Source organism: Suricata suricatta, chromosome 10 (assembly GCF_006229205.1).
Source record: "Suricata suricatta isolate VVHF042 chromosome 10, meerkat_22Aug2017_6uvM2_HiC, whole genome shotgun sequence".
Lineage (NCBI taxonomy): Eukaryota > Metazoa > Chordata > Mammalia > Carnivora > Herpestidae > Suricata > Suricata suricatta.
The window spans coordinates 105,138,394-105,152,248 of record NC_043709.1 but is presented as its reverse complement, the minus strand read 5'-3'; the positions used below and the strand labels follow the sequence as shown (position 1 = coordinate 105,152,248).

General features: G+C 39.3%; 1 protein-coding gene across 1 annotated transcript in view; it reads left to right on the top strand.

Moving 5' to 3' along the window:
- The window catches only part of LOC115305341 (ankyrin repeat domain-containing protein 26-like), a 52,683-nt gene that overhangs the window by 12,676 nt on the left and 26,152 nt on the right, over nucleotides 1–13,855 (top strand). Inside the window, 2 exon segments of the mRNA XM_029955567.1 lie at nucleotides 2,333–2,393; nucleotides 2,505–2,677. Coding sequence (XP_029811427.1) covers nucleotides 2,333–2,393; nucleotides 2,505–2,677 — 234 coding nt within the window.

Here is a 13,855-nt window from a genome sequence, read left to right as displayed (position 1 = left end):
ACATCAGATAGCAAAGACTACAACTTTGGTACTAAGGTAAAGTACTCTCTTGGGAAACTAATTTTCCTGCTCTGCTCTGAATTTTCTCTATCATTTCCTCTTAAAATGTAACCGTAGCCTATTCATTATCGTTTTATGTTCTTAATGGAAAGTTAGTAAGAAGAAACCACTTTATAGAAACATGTCCAGTTGACCTTTTTGTTTGGTTTTGTTTTACTTTGGTCAGTACTAGAGGTAGAGGCTGATAAAGGAGTAGGCTGGAAAATATATAATGACAGGAAAATTATACTGGGAAAAGCTTTCCCATAATGGAGGAAATATGACATAAGGTTAAGGACAAGGATTCTTACTGTAAGTTTGACTTATACTAACATGACTTTTATAATACTCATGCCTAAATGAAATCTTTAGTGGATCCAATTATCTACCATATGTTTTTTCCCTTGGGCCCTTTTATTTTGATAGGATATAGTTTTTTTACATTGTCTCTATCTTTTTTTCTACATTGAGACTAAAATAATCTTAGAAACTGGAGAAATTTATAAATTTAAATTTTTGCTCAACATTTATATTACAAAGGTATATTACTGTGTTTTGAAATAATTCCATCAAGAGTATAGTTAATGTAACTGAAGAATCCATGTTTGCTTACAGCACAAGTCCACTCTATAAGCAGGGGCTCTTCGTAGCCAATGTAAAATTTGCAGTTTCAGAAATCTTTCCTCTGATAGATTTGAAAAATGTCTACACATAGTCCTTGTGTCAGATTCTAAAATGTAGTTTCAGACATTTTATTTTTATTTCAGGATACTTTTTAAAGCCCCTAAATCCCTATAAGCTACTGGAGGATGGGAAACATAATGGTGTATCTCGCACAGCACCTAGAATAGCACTTTGCTTGGAAGAAGCAATTTAATATTTTTTGAAAGTGAATAAATGAGCTGAGAAATGGGATTCTGTATTATGAGGTGTTATAAATAATATAATATGCATCATATATCCTAATTAAATATGTGCATTTGAAAGATGTGGCTTAAATTTATATTCCCTTTTGATGTTAAGATTTATAAATTCCTCAGCTTCTTTTTTTAACGCCATCTGTGTCCTTTAGATACATCCTTTCAAGGTGGTATAAGTATCTTCTCAGAATTCTCATTACCGGTTTCCTGGGGTCCAGCTCCAGCAGTTCCAGGTTTCCCTGATGCATGGACCGTGTTGCCATGAGAGAGTTCTGACCTCTCCACCACTCTAACCTGCCTATCTCTACAGGGGGGTCTGCAGCACCCTACAGTGGAGTCCTAACCGTCCCGAAAATTGGAAGCAGAAAGGGAAGGGGCTTACCTTCAGGTCCCTGTTCGGGTACCACTTGCCGGAGTCCAGCTCCAGCAGGTCCAGGGTCCCCTGAAGGATGGATGGTGTTGGCGAGAGAGCATGAGATAGCTTCAGGTTTCTCTCGTATCACCAGGCAGGCATCTCTGCCCTGATTCTCTAGCTTGATTTATGGTGAAAGGGACAAGGAGCAGAAAGAAGAGTAAATGATTTCACATAGAAAATTTTTACAGTGTTCCAGGACATAGTTTCTGCAGAAGTTATAATTCTAGTAGTAATGATATTCATAAGAAACGTAGCTACAGGATGCTATTATATGGGAAGGGCAGGTATTTTTTTTTTTACAAAACCTCAGGTATATCCATAAGGAAGCAACCTTTAGGAGGCAGCAACATTGCTTAGTAAAGGTCAGGTTTTTTTTTTCTGATTAAGGGTCATTAGGCTTTTTATGCTTTAAGAGAAAGTTCCCCAGAAAAACAGGTTTCCCAGGAGACTATGCCCGTTCTAACAGTCCCAGGGACAATTGATACATTTTATTGTAGTAGTGACTTTTGCAATGGTGTCCAGGCCCAGAAAGTAGTCAGTTATCAGTAAATTGCTCAGCTAAGAGAGAATTCCTGCAAATATAAATCATGCAAATACTTCAAATTGTGACAAATTAAATTTCTTAGTGTTAATTTTTTCAATATGCTTTAAATTACCGAGGGATCAATTTTTATGTTAGGGTATATTGGTAATGAATTTGTATACTGACAGTTACAGGTAAGGAAAGCACCATTTTGAGACTCCTTATGAAATCTCTTGTAATCCTCACCCCAGGAGAAAATGTAGACTGGGAATAGTACATAGTAGAGCTCAGATCTGAGAATGGCAGAATCTACATTTGAATGATTCCAACGCCTGTGTTCCTTGTGTAATGGTGCTCATTTGGTAATGGTGAATATTATGATCATTTTATCAAATCTGATATATATCATTCTCAAAGCTGTTAATTGTTTCCTAGTATGTCTCGAAACCACCCTCAAGAGAGCGAATGCTTGCTTCTCAGCAACACAGGCAAAACGGTAAGCTATTTGAAGACTTGTCTTATGCCCCAATCCTTGTCCATTGTGTTGTTCACTAATAGAAATTGCAGATATTTTCATGTACTCTTTACTTTGTTTTCTGTTAAGCAGAAGCAAATTCTGACACTGTGATAGCTGAGGACAATAATGCTTCTTCTGAAAATGAAGATCTGGGTGAAGGATTGTCCACACCACCAGTCGGAGTTGATGGCTCTTCTCCTGTTTTTCCATCATCTTCTGTAAAAAGTCATCACAAGCCTTTAGCTCTCCGTGGTCTTGCAGGGGTAAGTTGTTTTGTTTTATACTTTTTTCCCCTCATACCATCCAATGGATTCTTATAATGATGAAAAGTGTCTTAGCAAGAAATGGAAGTCCTCAGGATCATAATAGAAAACAGTGTCATAACAACATAGAGACAAGTACAGGACTGCGATCTCTAAAGGTTGGTGGGGCTCAACAATTCTTAGGTATGCCATCGTGGAAGCAAAGAATGAGAAGGCATTTTGAAAGAACAGCTAGACAAATACGAAGATGAGAGGGATAAAAGGGAAGAATTCCTTTAGGAGGGGGAGGGGTAAGATGAATTTTAAGTGTGAAGAGTTGAAAGAAGTTATTACAAAATCATGACAGCAGTAGTGGGATGAAGGGAGAGCAGATACTCTTTATATCTTAACATATGGGAAAAGAAGGCCAGTCAGTAAAAAAAGAAAAAAATGCTCAGACTCTTCTGAATGACTTAGAGATGATTTTTGTGAAGAACTGGATGGAAATGTTCTCCTTACTTTTAAGTTTCATAAAGGGTGATATCTTATATTTAGTTTAGCAAAACCTGTGTTTATAGAGAATCCAAAGTGAAATCTGTTTTAGACCTTACCAGATTTATTATGTATTTTCAATTTTTGGCTTTTGTCTTTTTTGTGGCTTCAAACTTAATTTACTGTGTGGTATGATCTTGGTATATTTTAGATCTTTTTCAGAATAAATAGAGAAAAAAACATTCTTTCCATTACTTAAAATTTCTTTATGCATTAAATGAAAAAATATTTTTAAGCTACAAGACTTTTTTTTAAGTTTATTTAGTTATTTTCTGAGACAGAGCACCCAGGGTAGAGAGGGATGAGAGAGAGAATCCCAAACAGGCTCTTCATGGTCATCACAGAGCGCAGTGCAGAGCTCAAAATCACAAACTTTGAGGTGACAACCTGAGAAAAAATCAAAGTCAGATGCTTTACTGACAGAGCCACCCAGGTGCCACTTAAGCTGCTACATTCTTGAAGAACAAAAATATTAAAAACTTTTCTGCATTTTGATTTTTCATTTTATTTTGACTTTTAATTTTGTAATGTTTATTTATTTGTGTATTTATTTATTTATTTATTTAGTAGCTGAGAGAGAGTTTTGTGCTGTCAGTATAGAGCCTGACACAGAGCTTCAGTAGCCTGAGCCAAAATCAAGTTGGGCGCTTAATCAAGTTGAGCCCCTCAGGTCCCCTTGTTTCTTAATAAGTATCCAACATAATAAACACATCACACACATAGCAAATGAATGAATTCAAATTTTATAATTTTTCTTATATGAACCTATTTGTCATAATAAAATCCTAAGCAGGGAAATGTTGCCAATGGAATGTAGAAAATTATTTCTAGAGGATGATTTTTACTTATTGAAATATCTCCAACAATAGTTACGTTATAAAAGCATCTACTTATTTCTGAGAGAGATGGAGCATGAGTGGGGTAAGGGCAGAGAGAGAGGGAACACACAGAATCTGAAACCGGCTCCAGGCTCTGAGCTGCCAGCACAGATCCTGACACAGGGCTTGATCTCACGACCTTGGGATCATGACAGGAGCTGAAACCCACGAGTTGGACGCTCAACTGACTGAGCCACCCAGGCACCCCAAGAGGAATTTTTAAAAGGAGTATTCTTAGTAAATCTTGAATTGATGTTTTATGACTCAATCTTTTTGTTAATATTAGTGCCATTCATCACAGAAAGGAATATTTGTCTCTCAGAGTAAAATATATTTTACATTCTTAACTAATGTTGAAGTATAGACTTGAAATGTTGAATCACATGTTTTCCCCCTGCTGCTGTTACTGTATTTTTATATTTATTTTTCAAAAGTATGTTTAATGTTTATTTATTTTTGAGAGAGAGTATGTGAGCAAGAAGGGGAGGGATAGATGGGGATAGACGGGGGACAGATGATTCAGAGTAGGCTCTGATGGGATGGTAGTGAGTCTGATGAGGGGCTTGATCTCATGAACCACGAGAACATGACCTGAGCCAAGGTGGGAGGCTTAACTGACTGCCCCTCCCTTGCTTTTATTATTATTATTTATCTGTTATTTACTTCAACTTGTTTACAATTTATTGTCAACTTAGGTAATATACAGTGCATATAGAGTGTAGTCTTGGCTTCAGGAGTAGATTCCCGTGATTCATCACTTACATATAACCCCAGTGCTCATTCCAACAAGTGCCCTTCTCAGTGCCTATCATCCCTTTTCCCCACCCTCATCAATCCTCAGTTCTCTGTATCTTAGAGTCTCTCATGGTTTACCTCCCTCTGTGTTTGTAACTCTTTTTTTTCTATCCCTTCTCCTATGATTTTCTGTTAAGTTTCTCAAATTTTACATAGGAGTGAAAGCCTATGATAGCTTTCTCTTGACTAACTTATTTCACTTAGCATAATACCTTAGCAAATGGCAAGATTTCATTCTGTTTCATTGCCAACTGGTATTGCATCATATATATTAAACCACATCTTCTTGATTATCTTCCATTAGTCAGTTGATGGACATTTAGGCTCTTTCCATAATTCGGCTGTGGTTGAGAGAACAGTGGTAAGCCTTGGGATATATGTGCCCCTCCAAATCAGCACTGCTGTATCCTTTGGATAAATTCCTAATAGTACTATTGCTGGGTTGTAAGGTAATTCTATGTCTGATTTTTTGAGGAATCTTCACACTGTTTTTCAGAGGGGTTGCACCTCTATACATGCCCCCCCAACAGTGCAAGAGGGTTCCCGTTTCTCTGCATCCTCGCCAACATCTGTTATTTCCTGAGTTGTTAATTTTAGCCACTCTAACTGGTTGAGGTGGTATCTTTGTGGGGTTTTGATTTGTTTTTCCCTGATGATGAGCACTATTGAGCATCTTTTTGTGTGTCTGCTGGTCATCTGGATGTCTTCTTTGGAAAAGTGTCTATTAATGTCTTCTGCCCATTTCTTCACTTACTTTTCGAGTGTTGTGTTTGGCAAGTTCTTTTTAAATGTTTCTTGCTAGCCTGTTATCTGATAGGTCATTTGCAAATATCTTCTTCCATTCCGTCCTTTATCTTTTAGTTTTGTTGATTGTTTCCTTTGCTGTGTGGAAGCTCTCAATCTTGATGAGGTCCCAGTTCATTTTTGCTTTTATGTCCATTGCCTTTGGAGTCATATCAAGTAAGAAATTTCGGCAGCTGAGGTCAGAGAGGTTGTTGCTTATTTTCTCCTCAAGGATGTTGCTGGTTTCCTGTCTCACAATGAGGCCTTTTATCCGTTTGAATTTGTTTGTGTGTATGTTGTAAAGAAGTCATCCACTTTCATTCTTCTGCATGGTGCTGTCCAGTTCTCTGAGCCCTAGTCACTAAAGAGACTGTCTTTTTTCCTGCTTTGTTGAAGATTATTTGGCTATCAATGTGTGGGTCTATTTCTGGATTCACTACTGCATTTCATTGGTCTATATGTTTGATTTGAGCCAGTACCATGCATTTTGATTATTACAGCTTTGTGTAGTGCAGGCTAAAGTCCAGGATTGTGATGCCTCCCGCTTTGGTTTTCTTTTTCAACATGACTTTGGTTATTCTGGGTCCTTTGTGGTTCTATACAAATTTGAGGATTGTATGTTCTAGCTCTACGAGGAGTGCCGGTGCCAGTTTGACTGGGATTGCATTGAATGTGTAGATTCTTCTTGGTAGTATGAACATTTTAACAGTACTTGTTCTTGCATTCCATGAGCATGGAATATATTTCCATTTCTTTATGTCTTCTTCGGTTAATTTCATAGGTTTTCTATGCGTCCAGAACTTTTACCTCTTTGATTAGATTTATTCATAGGTAATTTATGGTTTGCTGTAATGGTACTGGGATCAATTCCTTGATATCTCTTTCTGTTGCTTCATTATTGCCATATAGAAATGCAACCAATTTCTGCACATTGATTTTGCATTCTGTGACTTTGCTGAATTCATGGATCAGTTCTAGAATTTTTTGGTGGAGTCTTTCAGGTTTGGGAGGTATGGTATCATGTCATCTGCAGAGAGTGAACGTTGGACTTCTTTGCCATTTTGGATGCCTTTTATTTCATTTTGTTGTGTGGTTGCTGAGGCTAAGATTTCCAAAACTATGTTAAACAACAGTGGTGAGAGTAGAATCCCTTCACATTCCTGATTTCAGTGGGAAAGCTCTCAGTTTTTTCCCATTGAGGATGATATTAGCTGTGGGCCTTTTATATGTGACTTTTATGATAAGGTATATCCTTCCATCCAACTTTGTTGATGGTTTTATTAAGAAAGGGTGCTGCAGGAGCACCTGGGTGGCTCAGTCGGTTAAGCCTCCGACTTCGGCTCAGGTCAGATCTCACGTTCGTGGGTTCGAGCCCCGCATCAGGCTCTGTGCTGACAGCCAGCTCAGAGCCTGGAGCCTGCTTCCGGTTCTGTGTCTCCTCCTCTCTCTGCCCCTCTCCCTCTCATGCTCTGTCTCTCTCTGTATAAAAAATAAATAAAAATAAATTTAAAAAAAAGAAAGGGTGCTACATTCCATCAGATGCTTTTTCTGCATCGATTGACAGGATCATTTGGTTCTTATGTTTTCTTCAGTTAATGTGATGTATCATGTTGATTGATTTATGAATATTGATCCAGCCCTGCAGCCCAGGAATGAATCCCATTGATCACAGTGAACCTCTTGAGCACACTGTTGAATTTCATTTGATAGTATCTTGTTAAGGATTTTTGCATGGGTGTTCATCAGGGATATTGACCTTTAATTGTCCTTTTTAGTGGGGTCTCTGTGTGGTTTGGGAATCAAAATGATGCTAGTTTCATAGAATGTGTCAAGCTTTCCTTGCGTTTCTATTGTTTGAAACAGCTTGAGAAGTATAGGTCTTAACTCCGCTTTAAAGGTCTGGTAGGATTCCCCATCTGGCCATCTGGCCTAGGACTTTATTTGTTGGGAGATTTTTGATAACTGATTGAGTTTCTTCACTGGTTCAAAATTTCTGTTTCTTCCGGTTTGAGTTTTGGTACTGTGTAGGTGTCTCGGAATTTATCGATTTCTCCAGGTTGTCCAGTTTGTGGGCATACAGTTTTTCATAGAATTCTCTAATGATTGTATTTTGGTGGTGTTGGTTATGGTCTCTCCTCTTTCATTTGTGATTTTAGCTATTTGGGCCTCTCCTTTTTCTATTTGAGAAGACTGACTATGGGTTTACCAATTTTGTTTATTTAAAAAACAACCAGCTCTTAGATTCATTGATCTGTTCTACTTTGCTTTTGGATTTATATTACTGATTTCTGGTCTAATCTTTATTATTTCTTTTCTTCTGCTGACACTAGGCTTTCCTTGCTGCTGTGTTTCTAGTCCCTTTAGGAGTGAAGTTAGTTTCTGTATTTGGGACCATTTCTACTTCTGGAGATCAGCCTGGATTGCAATGTATTTTCCTCTTCGGACTGTCTTTGCTGCATCTCGAAGGGTTTGGACTGTTCTGTTTTCATTTTCACTTGCTTCCATATGATTTTTAATTTCTTCCTTAATTGCCTGGTTTACCCATTCATCCTTCATTAGGATGTTCTTTAACCTCCATGTATTTGGAGGCTTTTCATATTCTCTCTTTGGGTTGATATCAAGATTCATAGCATTGTGATGTGAAAATACGCATGACGTGATGTCAATTTTTTTCTGTTTTTTTTTTCATGTTTTTATTCTTGAGAGACAGAGAGAGACAGTGCAAGCAGGGCAGGGTCAGAGAAAGAGGAAGACACAGAATTAGAAGCAGGCTTCAGGCTCTGGGCTAGCTGTCAGCACAGAGCCCGACGCACGGCTCGAACCCACAAACCATGAGATCATTACCTGAGCCGAAGCCGCATGCTTAACTGACTAAGCCACCAAGGTGCCCCTCAATCCTTATCTCTTTGTTGAGTGCTGATTTGCAGCCCAGTATGTGATCTCTTTGGGTAATGTTCTATGTATGTATTCTACTGCTTTTGGAGGAAAAGGTCTGAATCTATTCGTTAGGTCGTAAATGTATTGGAGTCGTTGTTCCTTATTGATTTTCTGCCTTGATGATCTGTGTATCGCTGTAAGTGGAGCATTGACGTGCTCTATAGTCACATTATTGGTATATGTCCATTGATTCATGTCTGTGGTGAATTGATTCATAATTTTTCATATATTTGTGTGCACTCTCCTTAGTGGCATCAACAATTACAAGGGTTAGCTCTGCTTGATGCATAGACTCCTTAATTATGATATAATGCGCTTCTTACTCTGTTGTTAGAATCCTTGGTTTTAAATCTAGTTTGTCTGATGTAGGTATGGCTACTCCAGCTTTTCTTTGACTTCCAGTAGCATGACAGATGGGTCTCTAAACTTTCAATCCCTGGTGCCCTCAGGTGTAAAATGAATCTCTTAGGGTGCCTGTGTGGCTGAGTCAGTTAAGCATCTGACTTTGACTCAAGCTGTGATCTCACAGTTTGTGGGTTCGAGCCCCACATCAGGCTCCATGATGACAGCTCAGAGCCTGAAGCCTGCTTCAGATTCTCCGTCCCCCTCTCTCTCTACCCCTCTTCCACTTACACTGTGTTTCTGTCTCAATAATAAATAAAAACATAAGCAATACATTTAAAGAGGGATAAAATGAGTCTCTTCTACACAGCATATAGATCGATCCTAAGTTTGTTTTTTTGATCCGTTCTGAAGTCCTATGTTTTTCAATTGGGGCATTGAGTACATTCATATTCAGTGATTATTGAATGAAATGGATTTACTGTCATTATGTTACCTGTAGGTTTCATGTTTGTGGTGATGTCTCTGGTCCTTTGTAGTCTCCATTCTTTCCACTCAAAGTCTCCCCCTTAAGATATCCTGCAGGGCTGGTTTAGTAGTCATGATCTCCTTTAGGTTTTGTTTAAGAAAGCCTTTCTCTGTCCTTTGATTCTAAATAACAGCCTTGTTGAATAAATGTTTCTACGCTGCGTATTTTCCTATTCAGCATATTGAGTATTTCCTACCACTCCCATCTGACCTGCCAAGTTTCACTGGACTGGTCTGCAGCTACCCTTATGTGTCTACCCTTGTAGATTTAGACCTATTTGTCCCTAGCTGCTTTCAGAGTCCTCTCTTTATCTTTGTATTTTAGCAGATTGACTATGACATGTCATGGTGTTGACCTGTTTTTGTTGATTTTGATGGGGGTTCTCTGTGCCCGTGGACTTGGATTCCTGTTTCTTTCCACAGATAAAGCAAGTTCTCAGCTATAATTGGTTCCAATAAACGTTCTGTCCCTTTCTCTCACTCTTTTTCTTCTGGTCTCCTAGGATACAGATATTATTTCATTCCACTGAATCACTTAGGTTTCCAATTCCCCCCTTCATGGTCTAGTAACTCTTTTTTTCTTTTCTCAACTGCATCATTTTCCACAATTTGATCTTCTCTTTTACCCATTCTCTCCTCTGCTTCTCTGATCCTTGCTGTCACTGCCTCTAGTTAATAGTTAATGCTCATTTACAGCATTTCTTAATTCGTCATGACTATTTTTTAGGTCCTTGATCTTTGAGGCAGTAGGCTCTCTTCTGCCTTCTATGCTTTTTTGAAGCCCAGCTATTAGTCTTATGACCATTATTCTAAATCCTTGATCAGATATATTGCTTAAAGCTCTTTCAAGAAATTCTCTGGTTGTCATGTCTGCTTGATTTTTTTTGAGGACAATTCTTCCATTTTGTCATTTTTGCTAGCTTTCTGTCCTTTATGCAAGTTAATAGCTTGTTCTGTGTGCCCCACCTGAGAGTACTACTAGATTAGAAAGGGGTCATACACTGTACAGGGCCTGGCACATCAGAAAGTTTTTGGAGGGTGTTGTTGCACTCTGTTGTTGCATCTTTGGCTGCTTTTCTCGCTACATGTAGTGGTGATTTGGACCTTCCACCAGGTGTACTTTGATTTGTTCGTTGAAGTAACCCTGGAAAAAAGGAGAAAGGGGTGGTGAAGAAAACTCATCCCAAACAAAGAGAGAAATGACAGGGGTGGGAACCAAGACCAGGTAGAGAATGAAAGAAACTATAGGGGTTAATCCAGAAAGAGATGGAGGGAAGTACTGAAGGAGATACTGAAAAGTTGTGAAAAGAATAGAGTAAAAATGCCTGATTAAACAACCAAGCAACCAGAAGAGAGGAAGAAAGAAACTATATGTATAAACAAAATAAGAATTGACCAAAACTCAAATCAGAGACTATGAGGCTGATTCCAAAGGGACAAGGGAAAAAGAAAATGGAAAGCAAAGAAGAGAAAAGCCATGAGAAAGAAAATAAGAGGGGCACCTGGGGTGCCCTGTTGGTTAAGCATGTGACTCTGGATTTTGGCTCAGGTCATGATCTTGCTGTTCACGTGGGTTGGAGCCCCATATCCGGCTCTGCCCTGACAGTGTGGATCCTGCTTGGGATTCTCTCTGTCTCTCTTTCTGTAGCTCTCTTGATTGTTGACTCACTCTCTCTATCAAAATAAAGAAAGAAACATTAATAAGACAAGACAAGACAAGAAAAGGATAATAATTAAAAAGAGAAATGGTCTAAAATGGAAAAGCATAGGACAGTTATCCACTGGTGCCTGGGACTGGTGGCTGTACTGGTCTAGAGGAGGGGCCATCTGGTTGGGTCAGTGTCAGTCTCACTCCGGTAGTGTAGTAGGTACCAGCCACAGAGGGGCAGGGTTTCATGTAATCCATCTGCCTCCACTGGAGCTCGCTGTCCATTCCCAGAAGCCCCACCATGTTGGTGATGGGAGAAAAGTGGCGACATCCCAATCTCTCCTCCTGCACGAGGTGTCTCAAACCTCACTGTTTAGGCTGTCCTCACGGAATAGTCAGGGGCCGGCTGGCTTTGCTCCACAGTCTCCCGTGCTTCCCTACACACCTATCTGGGATTCAGAACCTTATAGAATCCCACATCGCTCAGACCGGTTCTAGGGTAGCACCACTCTGCCCAGTCAACAAAGGGCCTCTGGGTCTTTTTCCCTTGGAGGGTAATATATTCTGTCTTTCCACAGTACTCAAGGAAGGGACTATGCTTAGACTAGGGTTATAGGGAATGAATTTGGGTTTTGACGTTACCTACAAAACTAAAGAATGACTCTAGGTGAACCTATGGCCAAATATATGATTCTGTGGTCTATGGATGTGTCAGACTTTTCATGAAATCCAGAACAAGTTTGGATTATAGGTTTCTACAACTTGAAGCTGCAAAAGGTAAGGCCTGGGACTTGAAAATATTATATTTGGCTTGTCCAGTAGATCTATAAGGAGAATTGGGATTATGATACCCACAGTTTGATTTAGTGGTGCTTTAATAAGTAAAAATCATTTTAGTATGGCAGCCATACTTGTAGTTATATAAGTAAAGTCACGATGGCCTATTTGATGGTGACAACTATGGAAAGAGGCCTCAACTCTTAGACTCAGGCAGCTGCTGCACAATTGCTACAAGCACTGTCTTTGAAGTCAAAAGACATGCGAGCACCCTGGTTCTGTCACTTACTAGCTGTGGAATCTTGGAAAAACTTGTATAACATGTGGGAATGTCAATGACCTTGTTCATAACAATGGTACTAATACCCACCCCTTGCTTATGTGTAATGAACACATGTGGGAACAGTTTGTAAACTGTAAAAGGTGCTGTAGAAATATAAGAGAATATGATCACAGTGGTATTTAGTAACTAACTAAATATTGAGGATAATTTTTTTAATGTTTGTTTACTTTTGAGACAGAAAGGAGGACAGAAGATCTGAGGCAGCTTCTGTGCTGAGAGCAGAGAGCCTAATCAGGGATTTGAACTCATGAATTGTGAGATCATGACCTGAGCCAAAGTTGGGCACCTGATGGACTAAGCCACCCAGGCTTCCTGAGAATTTTTTCCAGTGATGGTTGGGTGGCTCAGTCAGTTGAGCATCCGACTTCATGTCAGGTCATAATCTGTGAGTTCAAGTCTCACATTGGGCTCTGTGCTGATAGCTAAGAGCCGGGAGCCTGCTTCATATTCTGTGTCTCCCTTTCTTTATGCCCCATCCGACACATGCTCTGTCTCCCTCTCTTTTGTCGAAAAGAAGTGCACGTTTAAAAATGAAAATAAAAAAGCTAACTACTGAGAGGAGGTGTGCCTGGGTGGCTCAGTTGCTTAAGTGTCTCACTTCCAGTCGGGTTGTGATCTCATGGTTTGTGAGTTCAAGCCACCCATTGGGATCTGTGCTGATGGTGTGGAGACCTTTGGGATTCTCTCTCTCCCTGCTCTTTTCCATTTGCTCATGCTTGCTTGCTCTCTCACTCTCAAAATAAATTAATCGTAAAAAATTAAACGTACTACTGAATGGATAAGAATAGGATATCAGTTTACAGATGTCAAAAACCTAAGAAATCTCTGGAAGAGCTGGAGAGTGATACATGCTATTTCCTTCAACTCAATACATGCTACTTCCTCCAACTCTCTCCAAAACATTAGCCTTTCATCTATCTCTGCCTGTGTGAGAAGTGATTTTATTGGCTATATCTGGTGGCTTAGGGAATAATTTTTCATCCAACCCTCAGTCATTCACTGGCACCCAGAGACTTATGGATAGTTGTTACCTAAGTAGAGTCTGACTCATTAAAGATTTTATATCTTTTGATATCCATTCATTCTATTTGCAAATGGTTATTACAATCAGGGTTTTCCTGACGGCAAGAAAAGCTTGAATCCGCTTTATTAGTTGAAGCTATCTCACAGACTGTGTTATGATGTCTGTTAAGTTCATATAGCCTTGGCACAATCCAAATGGTAGTTTTTATTTTTTTATTTTATTTTTTTTCTTTATTTTATTTTATTTTTTTTCCTCCATAATATTTTATTGTCAAATTGTTTTCCATACAACACCCAGTGCTCTTCCCCTTAAGTGCCCTCCACCATCACCACCACCTCTTTTCCCCCCTCCCCCTCCCCCCTCAACCCTCAGTTCATTCTCAGCATTCAGTAGTCTCAAGTTTTGCATCCCTCTCTCTCCCCAACTCTCTCTCCCTCCTCCGCTCCCCCTGGTTCTCCATTAGGTCTCTCTTGTTTTCCTGCTAGACCTATGAGTGCAAACATATGGTTTCTGTCCTTCTCTGCCTGGCTTACTTCACTCAGCATGACACCCTCAAGGTCCATCCACTTTCCTACGAAGGGCCATATGTCAT